The 20,074-nt window shown below is 56.1% G+C and overlaps 1 protein-coding gene across 6 annotated transcripts; it reads right to left on the minus strand.

The window, feature by feature from the left end:
* Positions 1–2,732: 2,732 nt before the first annotated feature.
* Positions 2,733–19,982, minus strand: RBCK1 (RANBP2-type and C3HC4-type zinc finger containing 1). 6 transcript variants are annotated; one of them, XM_058685184.1, is made up of 13 exons: positions 19,944–19,982; positions 19,237–19,326; positions 18,009–18,153; positions 12,922–13,015; positions 12,575–12,773; positions 11,296–11,417; positions 11,000–11,173; positions 9,683–9,843; positions 8,449–8,560; positions 5,497–5,676; positions 4,904–5,002; positions 4,412–4,555; positions 2,733–3,426 (listed from the first exon to the last, which is right to left on the minus strand). In XM_058685184.1, the coding sequence occupies exons 2-13, from the start codon at positions 19,256–19,258 to the stop codon at positions 3,346–3,348; spliced, it is 1,533 nt and encodes a 510-aa protein (XP_058541167.1). In that variant the 5' UTR covers positions 19,259–19,326; positions 19,944–19,982; the 3' UTR covers positions 2,733–3,345. The 6 variants fall into 6 exon arrangements, with proteins under 6 accessions (XP_058541167.1, XP_058541166.1, XP_058541168.1 ...); XM_058685183.1 differs by having other exon boundaries at positions 19,829–19,959; XM_058685185.1 differs by having other exon boundaries at positions 19,825–19,949.
* Between the last annotated feature and the right edge of the window lie 92 nt (positions 19,983–20,074).

Here is a 20,074-nt window from a genome sequence, read left to right on the forward strand (position 1 = left end):
GACATTTGGTTTGGGACCTTCATCGGAGTCTGATGTGAATGTAACTTTATTTCCACATGTGATTTCCAGCCACAGAGGAGCCATCGACAGCTGTTCTTGCCAAGCTCTTCCAACACCCTCAACACTCCCAGCCTTTGGGTAGTGGGGGCCCAGGGCGGTGCCAGGTGCCTGTGGCCTCCACCTTGAGGATGGGGCCATCCTGGAGGAAGCATCTGAGTTGTCTGGGATGCTCGTTAGCGTTTCCCTGGCCCAGAGGGGAGGGGCACCCGAGACGGAGCAGGCACCGCTCAGCTCTTGGACCTTGCCCCACCACCGCGGGCCAGCTGCCCCTTGACCCGACGCAGAGCACGGGGCTGTCTGGGAACCGCCCCGCCCGTGGGAGCTCAGGCATCAGACCGCTACGTTGAACAAGCAACTTGTCTTGAGAGGCAGATTTGGCGTCCGTTTCATCAGAGTTGATGGTTAAATATAAAGAGGAGAATTTTGGTCCTTCCAACATTGAAGGAAGCGTATGTGTGGCATAAGAAGAAATAACTGGGTTTTGTCCCCTAAAAGCCTTGGAATTTCCCAATAGGAGCGTCTTTTGTTCACAGTGATTCCGTTTGATTCCCTGTGAGTTTCTGCTAATGAGGTGACGAGGTGGGATCACTAGAGTTTCCAGAATGGACAGGTTTGGAGGGTGGGACTTTTACCCTTCCCACTGACTTCCAAGGAGGCGAGGGGACTGGTGGAGGGTGGGGGGGCGGCGGGGGGAGGGGGCGGTAGCTGGGGAGCCATGGCTATACTAGCTCCGGATTCAGAGATTCGGAAAACTTCTGGATGAACACCTCACAGTGCCAGGAGGCGATGCACCCAGAGAGGGTTTGGGGGCGCTGCACCTCCCTCCCCTCAGCCTTGCCCCCTGCATCTCTTCCATTTTAGTTTGGGGAGTTGTATCCTTTATAGTCGGTAAACGTAAGCAAAGTGTTCTGTGAGCCCTTCTAGCAAAGTATTGAACCCGAGGGGGTGTTGTAGAAACCCTTGAATTTGTGGTTGACCGGAGAGAAGTGTGGGCAACCTGGGCGCCCCATTTGCGGCTGCATCTGAAGTGGGACCGAGTTAACCTGTGAGGCCTCCAGGTAGTGTCAGAATTGAGTTGTATTGTTGGGCCAGTTGGTGTTGGGGAACTGGAGAAGCGGTGTCAGAAAATGCCACGTGATAGGCGAGTAGAGGGGGAAATAGTGTAAAAACAACAGCCGACTAAAGTGTGGGTGGGGGGTGCCTGGCTGACTCCGCTGGAGGACGTGCGTCTCTTGATCTCAGGGGTCATGAGTTGGAGCCCCACACCGGGTGGAGAGCTTCCTGGGGAAAAGTGTGGTGGTTTTATAGAGATGAAATAGGTCATGCCAGTGGAAGGGGACTTGGGGTCCAGGCCAGGGACAGCTCTGAGCCCTAGAGAAGGGAGCTGGGACTGGGTGTGAGAGACCTAATGGTGGCATGATGGCTGGTGTGTCACTTCCTGGCAGCGTGAGCTGCTCTGAGTTGCACCCTCCTTGAGACTCAATGTCAAGAACAGTAAAATGGGGATAGTCCCATCCCACATGGGCGGTTTAATGAGACGAGCTTTGTGGAAATGTACAAACTGTGAGGCGCTGCGAGTGTTTTAATTCGGTGGGGGTGAACGTTTATTGATCCATAAACGCCTTTAGCCAGCCCGGAGCTAGGACCCCCAAGTTCACCCAGGGAGCAGGCGGTGCCTGCAGGGAAGAACAGGCCGGAGGCTTTTGCCACTTGTGCCAAATCCAACCAAGAGACCATGGGGCCTGAGGCTCAGCCTGGCTTTATCTTCTTTCCCTGCCCCGCCTTCTCCTGCAGCCTTCATTCCTGTCCTTACAAAGGCCCTCCAGTTGCTCGGAGTCTTTTCTCCAGACTTCCATGTGCTGGGATCTGCTCAGCAGCCTTTGTGAGCCAGCAGGCCTGTGGGCTTGCCTCCAGCTTCCTGCCTTTTAAGCGAGTGGCTTTGATGCCCGCCCCAGACCCTCAAGGAAGATGTGTCGCCTCCGGCAGGGGCTGTGAAGCCCATCCTCCGCTTCCTGCCCTTCCTGCCCGTACCAGCAGCAGCTGCTCTTAGCAGCGGGCTTCCTCTTGTCTTCCCCTGCTCTGGGAGAGACAGGCTGTCCCGCAAGTCCCACAAGTCCACGGGGCCTCCTGCCGCTTCCTCGGGCAGGTGGCTCGAGTCCAAAGCCCATGGGGTTTGGTTGCAAGTCTGCCCTGGTGAGCTGGCACGGGGCTGTCTGTGGTCAGGGCCCCCGGAAATGGGCTGTCCCCTTGGGAGTGGAGGCATCTGCACTTGACCCACAGTAGGGAGCACTTGCAGCCTGCCCATCTAGGATCGTTCACCCGCTGGCACGGAAGGTGCTAGAGGCCAGAACCTGGGCCAGCCCTGCACCCCTCTGTACTCCTGACCCTCTCTGCTTGGCTGCAGCCAGACTCTGCTCTGTGCACCCTTGCCACCCTGCAAACTGCCTGTCCAGTTGCGATTGGCCCAAGAGCATCCTGCCCCTCAAGGGGGGCACAGGGACGCCTAGACGGAGCGAGGACCCCAATGCTCCGTCACGCCTTTGCTCCACCACTGACAGAGGCCAACCTATCAATTTCCTGCTGCAATTCCCAGATGGCTGGGGATCCCGCCTGCATGTAGGGGTCCCAGCCCACCGCCCTTTCACTCCCTCTCACGACATCATACTCATCCCTTCCTGAAAAGCCATTTTAATTAGCTTACACAGCAGCAAAGAGGGAGCCGTGGGCGATGAACCCGATGGGCTGTGCTTTAGAAACCGCCAGGTCTCTCTCGGGGCTCTGAACAGGACTAGCAGCAGTTCTATAAGAGGCCCCAGGCCTCTGACCGCAAAGGCAGAGAAAAGCCAGCCCCACAACGCCGCTGGCGAAGCGGTGGGCTACACGTGTTCGGCAGACGAGGGTGGTGGAAGCGAGGAGTGTGGACTCACACGAGGCTCTCAGAGATTCCATCCTGCAAGACCTCTGGCCAGGGCCGTGTTTAAGTCTGGGTCAGGCAGAGTTCCGAAGAGCCGAGAGGTCTGGCCAGCAAGCCCCAGAGGGAGGGCAAAGGCACTGGGGCAGATGCAGCCAGGGACAACACGCACTGGGAGCTCAGGCTGCAACATCCCTTGCAAACAAAGCCATCCACGTAGCTCAGAGGCCTTGGTCTCCACAAAGCCTCTGTCTCAGCCAAGCACAACGGGCATCTCCCAGGCCACAAATGAGAGCCAAAGCACCAGCCCTGTCCCACAGCAGCATGGGGATGGATGGGGGGCTGGGTCAGCGTGGGGACCGGACCATCCTCAGCTAGTGGCAGTTCTGACAGCTGGGGTGGCAAGGAATCCCATTCACCCGGCAACGGCAGCCCCCACTGGTGTCTCCTGGGCCCTAGAGGATGGGGAGGAGAGAAGGTCATGGCAGTGAAAACAGTGCCCCCGCCCCCAGCCCGCCCCGCTGCTCCATCACACCCTCAAAGCCCTGCACACCCCCACTCCGGCCCTTCGCTCTGGCAGGGCCGCCTGCCACAAATGGCTTTCTTGGCCTCAGCTACCTGGCAGAGGCAGTCAGGTAAGATCTTTCTGGGCTCCCACAGCACCCCTAATTACAGGGTCCCAGTCTATGCTCCCCTAGACCCAGAGCAGGCAAGGGACGTGATGGCTCTCTGCAAATCCTGGGTGGGTCAGCACATTGGCAGCTTAAGAGACGCTCCCTCTGCCTCCGTCCGTCCCGGGGTCCACCCGGATACAACTACGAGCCCCCGACCCCAAGAACTCAGCCCTGATAAACACAGCTGCCTTTGGCGGAGCCCTTCCCTTGCATGCTTTCATTTGGTTTTGAGGACAAGCCTGCAAGACTCCTGCCATCATCTCCATTTCACAGATGAAGAAACTGAGGCTCAGAACAGCCTAACCACACAGCCGGCGCGCACCAGAGCCAGGGACCCGCTCTGCCTCTGAGCCCAGACTGAATCCTCACTCACTGCCCTCTAGGATGCGGTCAGCAAACTTTTTCTGCAAAGTGCCGCTTCCACCAGGTGTCTGGGGCCATCAGGCCTCAGCCTTTGTAGTGCAAAAGCGGCCACGGACGGTACACAACGAATGCACGTGGCTGTGCTCCCAGAACACGCTGCTTGTGGACGTGAAACTCGCGTCTCGCATCATTTTCACGTGTCACACCAAATTCTTTTCTCGATACTTTTCAACCATTTAAAAAATGTAAAAACCGTCCTCACTTTACAAACTGGACGGATCCAGGCAGGGAGTTGGATTTGGCCCAGGGGCTGTTCCCCACTCTGGGGGGAGGCCCACGGGCGCCCCCCCGTCATGCTCCCCAGCCTCTGCTTCCCCCCCGCCCGCCCGCCCCCAAGACTCACCCCAGGCCCCCAGCGTGGGCCCTTGGTGACCCAGCAGATTTCGGTGTGGCAGACGGTGCAGCGGATCCAGTCACAGCCGTCCTTCTTCTGCACCACGATGCGGCACTGTGGGCAGTGCATGGCCTCGCCCTGCTGCAGCATGGACTGGGGCACGGCAGGTGCCAGCCTTCAGCCGGGCTGGGGCGGCTGCCGGCCGGAGCCCTCCCTGACCCCTGGCCCACCACAGGGACAAACCGGCTGGCCCTCTGGGGGTGTGGGGTCACTCTCCTACGCTCTTCTGCCTTTTGGAGACGTGCTCCCCACTGCTCACCCCCTGACCGCTTGTCCTAACCAGTCCCGCTTCTGGATGGCAGTGACGCCAGAAAGGGGTCGGAGCCTCTGTCCAGGGCTGTATGAACCACAGCCCTTTCTGAGAACTGAGAAGCCCCCAACCCGCGGACCGAACCCTCCCAGAACCCAAATCCCCAGGCCTTAGCCTTGACCCTGCCTCACCCTGAGCATCTCTGTTGTCTGCCTGGCGGCCACATCGTTCTGGGCCCGCAGGGCCAGGTCGTCCTGGTACTCCTTGCAGTTCATCTGCTCGTGGATGGCCTGTGGCGGGCGAGGGGCTCGATGTGAGAAGGCTCCAGACCAGTCTGGAGAGACCAGAGACGGGCATCGTCTCGTCTGGTCTCGAGACCAGTCTCGTTAGGGGTCAACCACTGAGACGATGAGGGCAGGGAGCGGCCTGAGGTCAGGGTCCGGCAAGACTCAGTCTGGGTTTGGGGTCCAGGCTCAATTCAGGACAGGGGTTGAGCATCAGTCTGGGGTCAGGGGCGGGTTGGTGTGTGACTAGGAGGCCAGGGTCAGGGCTCAGTTTCGGGCCGAGGCTCAGGCTAGGCTGAGGTTCCATCGAGAGCCAGGGCTCGGTCCAAGGGTTAGGCTCAGTTTGGGGCCTGGACCAGTCCCCGCCATCGACATGCGGCTGTCCGTGGTGAAACGACCAGGCTGGGGTCACAGCTCCCTTCCCAGGAGAACAAGCACCGAGGTGCAGTGAGCTCCTGGCAGGACTAGGGTGACTGGACAGCGTGGGCCCCTGTCCCCACCTTACACAGCAGGCAGTTGACGTGGAAGCACACTGGGCAGGTAAACTCGTTGACATCATCCTCAAAGAAGCACCATCCCTTACAGTCCGGGGTCTTGCAGTGGTAGCTGAAGGCACTGCGGTTTTCCGCGATGGAGACACCCAGGTCCAGAAATCGCTGGTAATCCTCGGGGGGCAGCAGCTGCCGAGAGGCCACAACCTTGTTTGCTCGGGGTTCAGAACAGCTGACGAGGGCCCTCCCAGCCACCAAATATCCTCCAGGAAGCCCTCGACCCTTGAAGTCCAACCCAGCCCTGCTCCGTGTTTAAAAACTCCATTCAAGGGGTGCCTGGGTGGCTCAGTTGGTTAAACATCCAACTTTGGCTCGGGTCATGATCTCACGGTTCGTGGGTTTGAGCCCTGCATCGGGCTCTGTGCTAACAGCTCAGAGCCTGGAGCCTGCTTCGGATTCTGTGTCTCCCTCTCTCTCTCTCTGCCCTTCCCCTGCTGGCACTCTGTCTCTTTCTCTCTCAAAAATACATAAAAGCATTAAAAAAAAATTTTTTTTTTTTTTTAAATAAAAACTCCATTCAAAAAGTGGATTAGAAGTCCTGGAGATGGACAGTGGTGATAGGTGCACAACAATGTGAGTGTACTTAATGCCACAGACCTGTACACTTAACATGGTAAAAATGGGGGGAAAAAAGAAAAGAAAAACGGTAAAAATGGGAAATTCTGTTATGTATATTCTACAATTTAAAAAAAAAAAAAAAAAAAAGGAAAAATGAACAAAAATAATAACCAGCAATGCTGGCGAAGATGTGGTTAAAATAGTATCCTGGTACGTCACACTGGGAGACAGCCGTGTGGCAATTATGTTTCAACAAAACTTCTCTGACCCTTTAGGACTCACTCCCCATCTACAGGTTCATCCCAAGAAAATAATGTATAAGAAGAGACGCCATTCAAAAAGTTCTTGAAGCATTCATTACAAACTGAGAAACTGGAATTATTAAGAGAAGAGATATAAGCAGGATACACGCCATAGAGATTTATAATAATCCTCAGAAAAGTTCTATAGCAACATAGCAAAAGGTGTATCTATGCTGGTCACAAGTAAAAATCATGCCTACATTCCCCATGTTGATTGGGGGCTGGTTACGAGAGTTACGTCTGTCAAAATTCACCCAACTGCATGCTTACAATGGGTGCTTTTTATTGCCTGCAAAGTTCACCTTAGTAAAACTGATTTAAAAAGGAATAAAATCATGTCTGCCCACGGACACCAAGGGAAATGGAAAAAATGTATCCGGGGATTTTCTGGGATGCGGGGGTTGTGGGTGACTTTTCTCTTTGATTTCTGTTCTGGTTCTATGTGGTTTAGGCATGTTTTTTGTAAAGATAAACTCCACTGCGTCACCCTGCTGATCTCTGCCCCTTTCTCCCTCTGCCACACCTGAGCATTCTGAGTCTTGGGTCAACTCCCAAGGCCTCTGGGGAAGCACGGGGCCCTGCGGCCCCCTGGAAGGAGCTCTGGCCCCATCACAATGCCCTTGGCAGGGGTGGACCTCAAGGGAAAAACCCCTGGATGATGACCATGGGTGCCGGGACATCTGGAAGGACCCCATGTCTGGGGGCCTTTCCAGGCCCGAGTGAGAAGGCCTCAGCAACCACCCAGAGCCGCCCTTCCCCGGTGCCCCACAGACAACAGATAAAAACGAGGCTGTTCTTGGATGTGGGGAGAAGTTCCCCAAGTTCTACCCTTTCTGCCTCCCCTTTTGGAGCAGAGGTAGACCCCTTGGGCTCCAGGAAATACTTGGTGCAGTCAGGGACATTCTCGGAAGCAGGATCCTAAGGGAGAGGCAGGAGGTACAGAGGTCTCACGGATGTGCCTGGGAGGGGGGGGGGGGTGGTCTCCCATTTGGACCTCAGCCACTTTGACCCTGCCTCCATGTTTTGGTCTGGGAACCCCAAGATGCCCAATTCTGAGAAGGCCAGTCCCGAGCAATTTAAAAACCACGAATCAGGCCCAGCAGTCGATTTTCCAGGTGGGGAAATGGAGACTCCAAGAAGGGTGGGATCTTGATGATAATCATAATAGTAACAGTGAACACACTCGTGCAGACGTGTGCAGCACCGGAATGGATTGCTGAAGAAAGGGCCCTGATTTATTCGTGTCTCCCTGACTCCACACCCTTGGATGGTGCCCTCGCGGGGACTATGGGCTCGAGCATGCTCACGGGGATGGCAGCAAGGAAAAAGAGCAGACGCGTGGCAAGCACTCTTGCACTGGAGCTCCCTGCTGGCTGCTCCGGGACCCTGGAGGCCACCAGCCTGGGAGCAGGCCTTGGCCAGCCTGCCGGTGGGTGACAGAGCACAGCGGAAACAGACCCAGCCGCCCCGCCATTGCAAATAAGGCCATCATAAATCAGCCCGTGACAGCTGATCCACCGGCTAAACCCACATGGGACCAGCCAGGCCCAGCTGGAGCTAGAAGAATCATCTGGCTAAGTCCAACCCCGATGACTCACTTGCAGATTCGTGAACTAAATAAACAGTGGTTGTTTGAAGACACTACGTCTGGGATAACTTGTCAGGCGGCAAAAGCAAACGGATATGAGGGCTCACCCATTACTCTGAAGTCTTTTACACACACACTCTACTATATTCTTCGCAACTTTCGAAGAAGCTAACTGCGACCCTAGCTGAGATGAGAGAACCAAGGCATGGGGTGAGGATCTGACCGGAGGTCACCCAGGCCAATGGCCCCAGAATTTCCCCATTCTAATGGCTCTGCTGTCTTTCCTTCCCAAGAGTGCTTTCTTTACCACGCACTTCCCCCAAGTCCCGTCCTGTTCACTGCTTGGCCCTCAGCAGCCCACACAGAAGGCTCCGGATAAATATGTGCTGAGACCGGTGCCCCCAACCCCATCCCCACCTGCCAGCTCGGTGCGCCCTCCGCCCCTGGCCTTACCGCCCGGATCTCCCTCTCCAGCAGCTTGCCCGAGCACGAGTACGTGTTGTCAATGAAGGGGCAGGAGACCTCGGCCTCCTGGCTGTTGCGGATGGTGCCCTGCAGACACTCCCTGGAGGGGGTGAAGGGCGGGAGGGGGAGGTTAGGGTCATCTGAACCCCATCCACCTGGATTCCACCCCTCACATAGTGAGGCCTGACCCCAGGCGGGCTTCTCTTCAATTCCCCTCTTCCTTCATATCCCTCCCATAAACCCATCTCCAAAGCGTCCACTTCTGTGCACCCCACAGCCACCCCCCATTGCTCTGGTCCAGGCCCCCATCACTCCTTGCCGGAGCAGAGCAGAAGCATCCTTCCTGGGTTCCCTGGGCCCACCTCGCCCTCCGACACCATTCCCAACACACTGGCCTCCGGATCCGCCCAGAACAAACCTGCTCGCCTCACTACGGCTCACAAGAGCCCTGAGGACTTGCCCTCTCGAACTAATCTCTCGGTCCATCTCTGCTCCAGCCACACTGACGCCTGCTTGGCCACAGACAGGCCAGGCATACAGCTGCAGCAGACCCTCCGGTCTCTGCTCAAATGCTACCCCCTTAGGGGCTCTCCTGACCCGCTCCTGGAGCAGGGCCCCTGTTCTTTGATCAGAATCCACTAATCACAATCCGCTGGTGCTTAGCATTTGACACAATTTACAATTCCATCAGCGATTATTCGATTAATATCAGACTCTCTCCACCGGAACGTAAGCTCCAAAGAGGCAGGAACTGAGCTTCTTTGTTCCCTCCTGGATCCCCAGGCCTAGCACAGTCCCTGGCACCCAGGGGCCGTGCGAATGTCCGCTGCGTGAAGGCCTGCGTGAAGGTCTGCACAGCCCAGGACCGGTGGCCTGGCGGAGCCTCACAGAAGGACGGTCTGCCCACCAGCCAGGCGAAGAGCGGGGCTGGCTCAGTCTGCCGGCGCTAGGGCCTCAGTGCCCTTGGCTGGGCCTGCCGCAAAGAGCGGCAAAGGGCGCAGGCTCTGGAACCAGAATGCCTGAGCAGTGTGGCCTTGAGCAAGCGGCTGGCCTCCGAACCTCACATTCCCCCTCTGCAAAATGGGGAGACAGCGCCTACCTCGCAGGTTTTTGTGAGCGTCCAATGAGATGTAAGCGCACAGGCCCCACCCACTCTCAGCCCTCCGGTAATCGGCGGCTGCGACAAACGCTGCGTTGCTGGGGGTGGGGTTGGGGGCCGCACCTGCAGAAGGCGTGCAGACACTCACGCAGCACCACGGCATCGCCGGGCGCCAGCACCAAGTAGCACACGGGGCACTCGGTGGGCTCGGTGTTCAGCACCAGGCTCCTCTGATCCAGCTGGACGTGTTGCAGGTAGTTTCCCTCCTGCTGCTGCTGCTTCCGCTGGGCACACGGGGCGGGGCCGCGGGGCGGGTCAGGGTCTCGGGGGAGGATCAGACCAGGAAGGGGGCAGGACCAGAGGGGCCAGGTCAGACCCCGGAGGCGGGGCAAAGCTGGGGGAGAGTCAGGATCCCTGGGTGGGGGTGGAGGTGGCCTGGCAGTGGGCGGGGGACGAGATGATGGGAAGGATGGGGCCAGGGCAGGAGGGGAGGCGGGGAAGCCAATGACAGGAGGCGGGCCAGGCAGAGGCAGGTTGGAGCTGCAACCAGGGGTCAAGCCACGAGAGGGAGTGATGGCAATAGTGAAGGGAAGGAGCTAGGGTCTGAGGGGGTAGTCTGGGGGTCTTAAGAGGGTTCACATCCCCGCCCAGAAGCAGGGCGGGGGGTGGTGGAGTCGGAGCCCGTCAAGGTCACAGAGTGGGTCAGGGGTATGGGGGTGGTGATAAAGCTAGAGAGCAAAGCAAGACCGGAGAGAGGACGGGGTCTGGGCCAAGGTTGTAGGTAAGACCACGAATGAGGTCATGGCTGGGGTGGGGCAAGGGCAGCACTGGGTCCGAGGAGAAAGCAGGTGGGGGGCATCCAATCAGAATGGGGGACACTCAGGGTCTGGCATCTGTGTAATCAGGGCTTGTGTCAGGATCGGGGGGCATAACTACGGAAGGGGCAGGACAGAGGGCGGGGCCAATCTTACAGGGAGCAGTGAAGGGCCCGGTCCAGGCTCCTAGGAAGTCAGGGGTGAACCCCAACAGGGAGGGAGGGGGTCGGGAGTAGCAGGGTCCAGGGTGAGGTCATGTCTAAGTGGAGCAGTAACTATCACAGGTGGATAAGGGGAAGGTGGATACGAGCGTGGTCGGAAACAGGGTGCGGGAGTCACAGCCTGGGGCAGTCGTGTGCACAGTGGGTGTGTGTCAAAGCTAGGGGCGGAGCCACAGCCGAAGTGGGGGCGGGGCATGTGATCACAGCCTGGGACCAGGGTCTCAGCACTTAAGACCTCCAGGAGAGGGCGGGCCACAGTCAAGTGCGGGGTCAACAGCAGCGGGGGGGTCAGGAGGGGGCAAGGCAGCCACGGGGTTGGAGCGGCAATGCGGAGGTGCCTCCCGTCCCACCGTACGCCTCCCCGCCCGGTCCACAGGTGTTTGGTCCGAGGCCGCCGCGCCCACCTGCTGGTACTGGCGCAGCGCCTCCTCCTCGCCCGCCAGGCGCGCTCTCTCCTCCTCGTCCGGCTGGTACGTGGCGGGAACCTGGTAGGCCTCAGGCCGCGCCCGGCAGCACATCTCGCAGCCAGGCCTCGTGGGCTTGTTAATGAAGGTGCAGCCGGGGCACTGCCAGCCCACCTGGGGGCAGAGTCGGAGGGTGTGGGGCTGAGCACTGCGCGGGGAGGGGTCCGGGAGCGTGGAGGCGGAGTCGGGGGCGGGGCGCGCGGTCAAGGGCGCGCGCGGAGGTGGGGGCGGCTTACCGGCGGGGGTTCGGGCGCGGCTTCGGGCTGGCCCCGCCCCGGCTCCTGAGGGGCTCCTGGCTTGGTGGGGGCTGGCTCCAGGGGGCCCCGGGGCTGAAGCGTGAGGTCCTTGAAGCCCAGATCTAGGGAGGAGGATTTAGGGCGTGGCAGATCCACGCAGCCCACTTGGCGCACATTCTGTGCCAGCCGCGCGCCCCGCACAGCTCCGCTCCTCGGTCCTCTCCCTCCTCCCTGGGGGAGTCTCCAGCTCGGCTCGCCAGGTGAGCCCAGACCTGGCTGAATGTCGGGCTCCCACAAAGTCAGAGTCCCTCCTCCACCCGTGAATGCTCCCGCGTGCTCCCGGCTTAAAACCCCGCCGCCTAAAGACAGGCCTCCTATGCTCAAGTTATGCACCTAGAGGGACAAACACTTCTGTCCTGCTCCTGCTAAATCCTGACTCTGCATCCATTCATGAAGGGCCATCGGACAGAAAAGCGGGGGAAAAAAAAAAAAAACTGGCTAGAGTCTTCAAGTATCAGGACAGTCACAGGAAGACTAGGGCACCAAAGACTGAAAGACCCTGGGAGACACGACGCCGCGGCCAGGTCTCCTGCTACAAAGGACATTAGTGAGACAACTGGTCAAATCTGGGTAACATGTGTGGATTAGATAACAGTACTTTAGCATTGTTGGTTTCCTAAATTTGGTAGCTGTATGTGGTAATGTAAGAAAATGACCCTATTTTAAAGAAAATGCACACTGAAATTTTTAGGGGAGAGGGACATCATGTCTGCACTTCAGAACCGTTCAGAAAACAGAAGTATTTATGCATATAAAAACAGTTGTGTATAGAGAATGATAAAGCAAAGCAGTTGTGGTGAAATGTTAATATTTGGGGGAATACACGCGAAAGGTCCTTGGGAATTTGTTATGCAATTCTTTGTACAACTTTGCAACTTTTCCGTCTGTCTGAACTATTTCCAGATAAAAATTTTAAAAATTGAGAATAAATGCTATTATTATCATGGTATCCAATTTACAGATTTAGAAACTGAGGAGTTGGAGACAGGAAGGGACTGGCCCAAGGTCACACAGCTGATAAATGCTGGGGCCGGGGGCTGGACTCAGCCCCTCTCCCCCAGACCACCGGCTCCAGAAATGGCTCCCTCCTGGGGTGTCCTTTGTGCACTATGGATAAGGTCCTCCTGGTGAGAGTTCCTGACCAAAAGTCCACGGACTCTGCTCCCTCTTGCCCTGCGACCTCAGATGAGTCCCGTGCCACTCAGAGGCAGAGTCTCACCTTCCAGCATCCGCAACTGCCTCTCCCGCTGCAGCTCCTGAGGGTTAAGTGAGGTGTTGCAGGCTGACAGCAGGTAGAGGTAGGCGCTGTCCCCATTCCGCCGCACCCCATGGGAGTGCAGGGTTTCCTGGTCCCGGGCCAGCCGCTGCCCAATGACCCACTGCTGTAGGATGGGTGGAAAGCCGTAGTCCAGGAATACCTGGCGGGGACACGGAGAGAGGGAGAGGGGAAAGGGAGGACCAGAGTAAAGAGAAGTGGACGTAAAATGGGAAGCGTCTGCCCTGATGTTTCGCTTTCGTGTACCCCCTCCACTTCCGCCTGCACCCCCCCCCCGCCCCCCAACTCACCATGTCCTTGAGGGAGGCCACGGTCATGTCCGGACGCACTGTGAGCCAGATGGTGACTGTGTGCATCTGAGCATCCTCCACACTCACCCACAGCCTGCGGAGAAGGTCACAGGTCCAACCTCAGACACCAGCTGCTGGCACGTACCTGTCTGCACGCCTGTGCACGCAGCTGCACGTGTACAAATACACGCGCACGCGCCCACAGACGCCCGGTCTGGGTTAGGGGGCCTTTCCTGGATTCCCGCAGCCCTGTGCTTCCTCCTGAATCATAACCCGCTGCTTAAACCCCTGCGGTGGCTCCACGCTCTTCTGAGAATCCAATCCGGACTCACTGCGGCACACGAGGGCCTCCGTGATCCGGGCCCCTCCCTACTCTCCAGCCTCCTGTCATTCCCTCCTTTGCTCTTTAGCCAAACCACCAATCGTTGTTATTTACTATATGCCACGATGCTTCAAAGCACTTAATATGTTTCTTTTTTTAATTTTTTTAAACATTTATTTATTATTGAGAGACAGAGCATGAGCAGGGGAGGGGCAGAGAGAGGAGGAGACACAGAATCCGAAGCAGGCTCCGGGCTCTGAGCTGTCAGCACAGAACCCGATGCGGGGCTTGAACGCACAAACCGCGAGATCGTGACCTGAGTCGAAGTCGGACGCTTAACCGACTGAGCCACCCAGGCGCCCCAGCACTTAGTATGTTTTAGCCCATTTAATCCTCTCCACAAACCCAGGAGGCAGATACTGTTGTCACTGCTGTTTTACAGATAAAAACACGAGGCACGGACAGGTTACGCTGAGGCTACCAAGTAACACTGAGACTGTGAGAGGCAGGACTTCAACCCAGTGTTATTCCAGAGAAACACCAGCTTTCTCAAGGAAGGACCCTTCAACATTTCTGGAAGGTCAAAAGCATGAAAGGGAAGGGCTACGATGAAAAAAACCAGAACTGGATCCCAAAGGAAACAGACACATCAGAGCACAGAATACGAACAGCAAAGAAATAATCAGTAAATGAGGACGAGTTCCTGGAAATGTACAAGGTGACTCCGGACTAACCTAACCTTTAGATCCAACTACAAGTTCACAAGAAAAACTGGAGATACTTAAATGACACCCCGAGGTGGCAGTTAATAAATCCAGCATGTGGGGGAATTCTGGAGGTCCAAGACCAAGGTTCTTAAATTAATGGCATAAAAATAAAGAGGAGGAATTAAAAAGACAAGATTAAGAAAGGATACATGTCGGGGCGCCTGGGTGGCTCAGTCGGTTGAGCGTCCAACTCCAGCTCAGGTCATGGTCTCGCAGTTCATGGGTTCGAGCCCCGCATCGGGCTCTGTGCTAACAAACAGCTCAGAGCCTGGAGCCTGCTTCGGATTCTGTGTCTCCCTCTCTCTGCCCCTTCCCTGCTCATGCTCTGTCTCTCAAAAATAAATAAATGTTTAAAAAAAAAAAAAAAGAAAGAAAGGATCCGTGTAGATCTTCTCTGGCTCCTAACTGGAATAAGCCAACTATAAAAACTGTCAATGAGATAATCAGGGAAATTATACTATAAACTGTATTAGGGGATTTTAAGGGATTATTCTTAATTTTTTAGATGTGATAATGGTATTGAGGTTAATAAGCAAGTCATAGGGAGGTAACGTACAGGCATGGTGACTATCGTTAACATTTCTGCCTCATGTATCTGAATACTGCAGGCAATAAATCCTAAAAGCTCTCATTGCAAAAAAAAATAATAATAAGGGCGGCTGGCTGGCTCAGTTGGTAGAGCATGTGACTCTCAATCCCAGGGTGGTGAGTTCAAACCCCATGTGGGGTATAGAGAACACTTAAAAAAATAATACGTAAGTATGTGAGGCAATGGATGTTAACTTGCTGTGTTCATCACTGCACAATTACACACATGTACCAAGTCATTATGTTGTGCATCTAAACTGGTTCTGAGACTCGATTTCCAACGTGTGGATGGGAAGAGGGAGGCTCCTGCAATTCTCAGGCACCAGCAGGGCGTCCTCCATTTCAACTCAATTCTGACCCGATCTACCCAGAAACAGCAGCAGTGTCCGCAGCTTGAGGGCTCAGTCCTACGAGACCGCCCCCTCTCAAATGGCAGTCGTAAGCCGGTACTGAGTCATCGGATACAGAATCGGGAGTTCCAACAGCCCACTCCTGGGATTCCATTAATTTGCTAGAGCAGTTCACGGAACTCAAACATTTTGCTTACGAGACCACCGGTTTGTTATGGAAGGACGTAATTCGGGGACAGCCCGATGGAAGAATCTAGAAGAGATGCACAGTGCAAGGCACACCATCCGGGAAAGGGTGGTAGCTTCCCTGCCCTCTGGAGTGCTCTAGCGTCCCCAGATCTCCACGTGTTCACCAACCCAGAAGCTCTCTGAACCCCGCCCTTTTCAGTTTTAATGAAAATCTCATTACATAGGCATGACTGATGAAACCATTGCCACTGGGGACTGATTCTACCTCCAGTCCCCGTCCCCTCCCAGGAGGTCAGGGGGATGGGACTGAACACTCCAACCCTCTAATCACACTGGCTGGTTTCTCTGGTGAGCAGCGGCCCCCATCCTTAAGTGATCTAGGGAGGTTCCAAAGGTCACCTCATTTGCACAACAAAAGGCACCTTTACCACTCAAAAAACGTAAGAAGTTCCAAGGAGCTCTGTGCCAGGAAAGGACAAAGACCAAGAAAATATTCCTTATTATAAATCACAAGATCACAACACCTTAAACTAATACACTGTCCTGTGTCCATTATAGCTCGGTAAAACTCAAAAAGAAGATTGGGCACGAATGTTCACAGCATCATTATTCACGTTAGCCCCAAAGCGGGAAAACCCCAAATGTCCATCAAATGATTAATAGAGAAAATGTGGTATATTCGTACAATAGATTACCATCGAGCAACAGCAAGGAATAAAGTTCTGATACGCGCCACCACACGGATGAATCGAGAAAACATGATGCTAAGTGAAAGAAGCCGGACACAAGAGGCCACGTGCGGTATGATTCCATTTCTGCGAAATGTCCAGACTAGGCAAGTCCCTGGAGATAAAAGTAGATTCGCGGCTGCCTAAGGCTGGGGTTGGGGAAAGGGAGGGAGATGAGCAGAGACTACAAATAAAAGCACGGACCGGGGTCCTTTACAAGGCGATGGAAAGTTACTAGGCAGCAGTGAAAAAGCAGGTGGGGGGGGGAGGGGGGGCGGAGATAAGCACCACGATTCACTGAGTGAGTGACATGTGCCAGGCATTGTGCTAAGCATTCCGAGAGCCATTCAGTCTCCTGGGGAAAGATGACCAGCCTCCGTTCTCCCTTGCCTCTACTTGCTAACAGAAACCCTGAGTTCTAGTTGGATGCCTGGTCGTGTTTCACAGCCTCCCTTCAAGCCGAGCGTGGCTGTGAGAATACCTTCTGGTCCACAGGAATTGAGTGGAAGAAGTGTGTGCTCTCTGAGCTGTGCCCTCAAGGGTGGGAGCGGGGGTCCCTCTTCCCTTCTGCAGAGGCCGCTTTTGGCCAACAGGCTTGAATGGCAACTTGAGTAAGACAGACAGAAGGGGCCACAGCGACCATCACCGCACTGAATGCAAACAAGCTCATTAAGCGACCCACCTCGAAATATCCCTAAGCCCCCGCTGACAAAGGGGTCACTCACACCAGGCACAGTGGCCAAATAAGGGGAAACTCCAAACGTCCCCATATTCTCTCATTCTCCCCTGTAGCTCTAGCCCCTCACAGACAGTCCCTGCTTTGCTGTCCTGCCCACCGCTCCCTGGTGATGTCTTCAATACAGTTCTATCTCTTTTGTTCTGCGCCTGCACAGCCAGCTTCTACCCAATTGGGTCGCCCCACATTTGGGGGCCCCCATCTGGCTGGGAGACACCACACTTTCCTCCCTACCGGCAAGAATGCTGATGGGATGGCCGGAGCTGGAACAGCCATTTTAGACCATGAAGCGAACCGCAGAATGGAGCCCATGAATGGCAGAGTAACAAGACAGAAGCCTGAGTCTCCGGGGACCTACAGGAAGCACAGCCCCCACATACAGACTGCCTGCCATCAAATTTATTTATGCCACCGTTACTATGTTTTTTTCTGTTATATGAGGACTAACATTCTATATGTGTTGGTTTTTTTTTTAATGTTTACTTATTTTTGGAAGAGAGAGAGACAGAGCACGAGCAGGGGAAGGGCAGAGAGAGACGGGAGACACAGTATCCAAGCAGGCTCCAGGCTCCGAGCTGTCAGCCACAGACCCAACGCTGGGCTCGAACTCACGAACCGCGAGATGCATGACCTGAGCCGAAGTCGGTCGCTCAACCGACTGAGCCACCCAGGGCGCCCCGCGATCTCTCCAGTTCTTACTTAGATGGTAAAGTGATTCTGGTGTCAGGAGACCTGCCTCATTTTTAAAATCAAAAAACCTCTGAAAATTCTGAGAGGTGAAGTGACTTGCTATAGATCTCACAGTGGATGACAGACAGAGCTCGGGTTTGAAGCTAGGTCTCCTGACACCAGAACCTGCCATTAAGAAGAACTGGCGAGAGGGGAGCCTGGGTGGCTCAGTCGGTTGAGCGACCGACTTCGGCTCAGGTCATGATCTCGCGGTCCGTGAGTTCGAGCCCCGCGTTGGGCTCTGTGGTGACAGCTCGGAGCCTGGAGCCTGCTTCAGATACCGTGTCTCCGTCTCTCTCTGCCCCTTCCCCGCTCATGCTCTGTCTCTCAAAGATGAATAAACATTAAAAAATTTTTTAAGGGGTGCCTGGGTGGCGCAGTCGGTTAAGCGTCCGACTTCAGCCAGGTCACGATCTCGTGGTCTGTGAGTTCGAGCCCCGCGTCAGGCTCTGGGCTGATGGCTCGGAGCCTGGAGCCTGTTTCCGATTCTGTGTCTCCCTCTCTCTCTGCCCCTCCCCCATTCATGCTCTGTCTCTCTCTGTCCCAAAAATAAATAAAAAACGTTGAAAAAAAAAAATTAAAAAAAATTTTTTAAAAGGAGAATAACCGGCAAGAATATACTGCAGCCCACTGGGTTTCAGGAAGCCCTAAGACCTAGGCCAGTCGTGCCCTCCTCACCTGATGTCCTGTGTTGAGGAGACCTCAGGCTTCAGTTGGACACTCAGGGGCACCCGTTGCTCTGCCAGCCAGATGGCACACTGCACTGCCACGTGTTCATCCCCGCCTGCCACTGCTCGGGTGAGTCTCAGGGCCATCTCCTCGGCTGAAATCCAGTACAATGGAAGCAGTTTAGCACACGGTTTATTTTCCAGGAGCTGGGGGAGAGGGAGGTGGTGGTCCCTTGCACCTACTGCTTCCTCTGTCTCCCTGGCGAACTCCTACATATCCTTCAGCACCCAGCTTAAAAGTCCCTTTCTCTGATACTCCCCATTCCCCCTCCCTGTTCATGTAGTTCTATTTGTCCTTCAGACTCCCAGGCCCCCAAACTTCCATTCATTTATGTGACAAGGATTTACTGAGCTCCTACTGTGTACCAGCCACTGTCCCAGAAACTGGGATTCGGCAGTGAATAAGATAAACGGGTCCCTGTGCTGACAGACCTCCCGGCCCAGCAAGGAGATAGACAACAGAAAAAAATTCAGGTTGTGATCCACGCTGGCAAGGAAATAAACAGCATAAGGAGATCAGGGAAGGCCTCTAGGAGGAGGGGACACTGAAGCTGAGACCAGGAGAAGCTAGATGTGTCCAAACCCAGTTAGGGAAGAGTGTTCCAGGTGGAGAGAAAGGTCAGGGCAAAGGTCTTGAGCCAGAAATGATTGGATGGGAACAGAAAGAAGCCAGTGGGGCTCCATCAGAATGAACAAGGGGGTGAATGGGGTAAGACTGTGAGGTCAGTGAAGCCAGAAGGGAACTGTGGGCTAACCGAGGGCTCTGGCCTAAGAACACAGAGGGACACAGGGTGGGTTTTGAGCAGAGTGATGACATGACCTGACATGTTCTACAATGCTGGGTGGAGGGGGGCAAGAGGGGGCGCAAGGACCCCTGGTATTTAGGTCAACTGAGATCTGTCTCCTGCACCAGCCTGAGAGATCTCCTGTGTTCTCTGGGAGCTCTCCACCCCCATCACAACACAGTGCTGGCTCGTGGTGGCCTCAGGGACACACCATAGTTGAAGGACCAGCCCCTGGAAGCAACCAGGCCCCAAAGAAGGAAACTGAGGGGCAGGTGGATAGAGGGAGGGTGCGGTTAAAGCCACCTTTCCCACCCTTCAAGGCAGGGGAGGCCAGGTCCTGCTGGGGCCCACCGCCTAAAGGAAGTTTCCCAGCCGCTTCCAGGCTGTGCCCACCTTTCTTGGTCTTCTCGTCCATCTGGCGTGGTTGAGCCCATGCCCCCAGGCGGGGGCAGCAGCTGCGGAGAAATGCTATCCCTGGGTCACCTGGGAGAGGGCGGATGACCACAAGTAATTCAGTCCCGGCCGGTGGCCTCCGGCCCGGCCCGAACCCTCTTTATGCCTTGGTGTCCCCGGATGGAATCGGGTAACATCACAAGCACCGGAGACCGGGTATGGGAACCGGCTGGGACCCTGCGTGGGAGATGAAAGGGCAAAGGGCACCGAGCCAAGCCCACAATGGGCGACAGAAGAAGCAGAACAGACCTGGTGCAGGGATGAGGGTGACGCCGCACAGCCGGGCGCTGTTAGTCCCTGGGGAGGGCCCTCCCCCCAACTTCTCGCTTCTGGGAACACCCCTGGCGCCGAGGATTGCAGCCACACTCCCTCCCCTGCGGGGCGGCCCCAGACAGTCGGGAGGGGAGGGGAGCAGCTACAGCGAAAGGGAAAGTGAAAGTGGAGGCCCCGGAAGTGGGGCAGCAGACTGTCGGGACATCCGGACACCCTCCCCCCCAACCGCCCGGCACACCCGGCGGCGACTGGCACCTACGCAGTCCCCGGCGGCGCCCGCCCTGCGCCGGGGTCGCGGTGGTCCGGGGTGCTCAAGGACCTTGACCGGGGTGACCCCTGTTGGGCTGATCCGGGACTCCCCGACCCTCACTCACCCGGCAGGCCGCGCCCGCACGGCCGCGGGAAGGGGCGGGGGGCGGGTCTGGAGGGGAGGGGCGGGGCAGTGGCCGCCGGGGGCGGGGATTGGACGGTATGGGGGCGGGGCTCAGCCCTGCATACTCACCGG

This window comes from Neofelis nebulosa, chromosome 9 (genome assembly GCF_028018385.1).
Source record: "Neofelis nebulosa isolate mNeoNeb1 chromosome 9, mNeoNeb1.pri, whole genome shotgun sequence".
Classification (NCBI taxonomy): domain Eukaryota; kingdom Metazoa; phylum Chordata; class Mammalia; order Carnivora; family Felidae; genus Neofelis; species Neofelis nebulosa.

Bases quoted from the DNA above. Each gene is read 5' to 3' on its own strand.
- RBCK1 (XM_058685184.1), bottom strand. From the start codon at position 19,258: ATGGACGAGAAGACCAAGAAAG. The intron at 12,774-12,921 runs GTGAGTTGGGGG...TGTCCCCGCCAG, and splicing joins TGGCCTCCCTCAAGGACATG to GTATTCCTGGACTACGGCTT. The intron at 11,174-11,295 runs GTAAGCCGCCCC...CTCTGCCCCCAG, and splicing joins CCGCGCCCGAACCCCCGCCG to GTGGGCTGGCAGTGCCCCGG.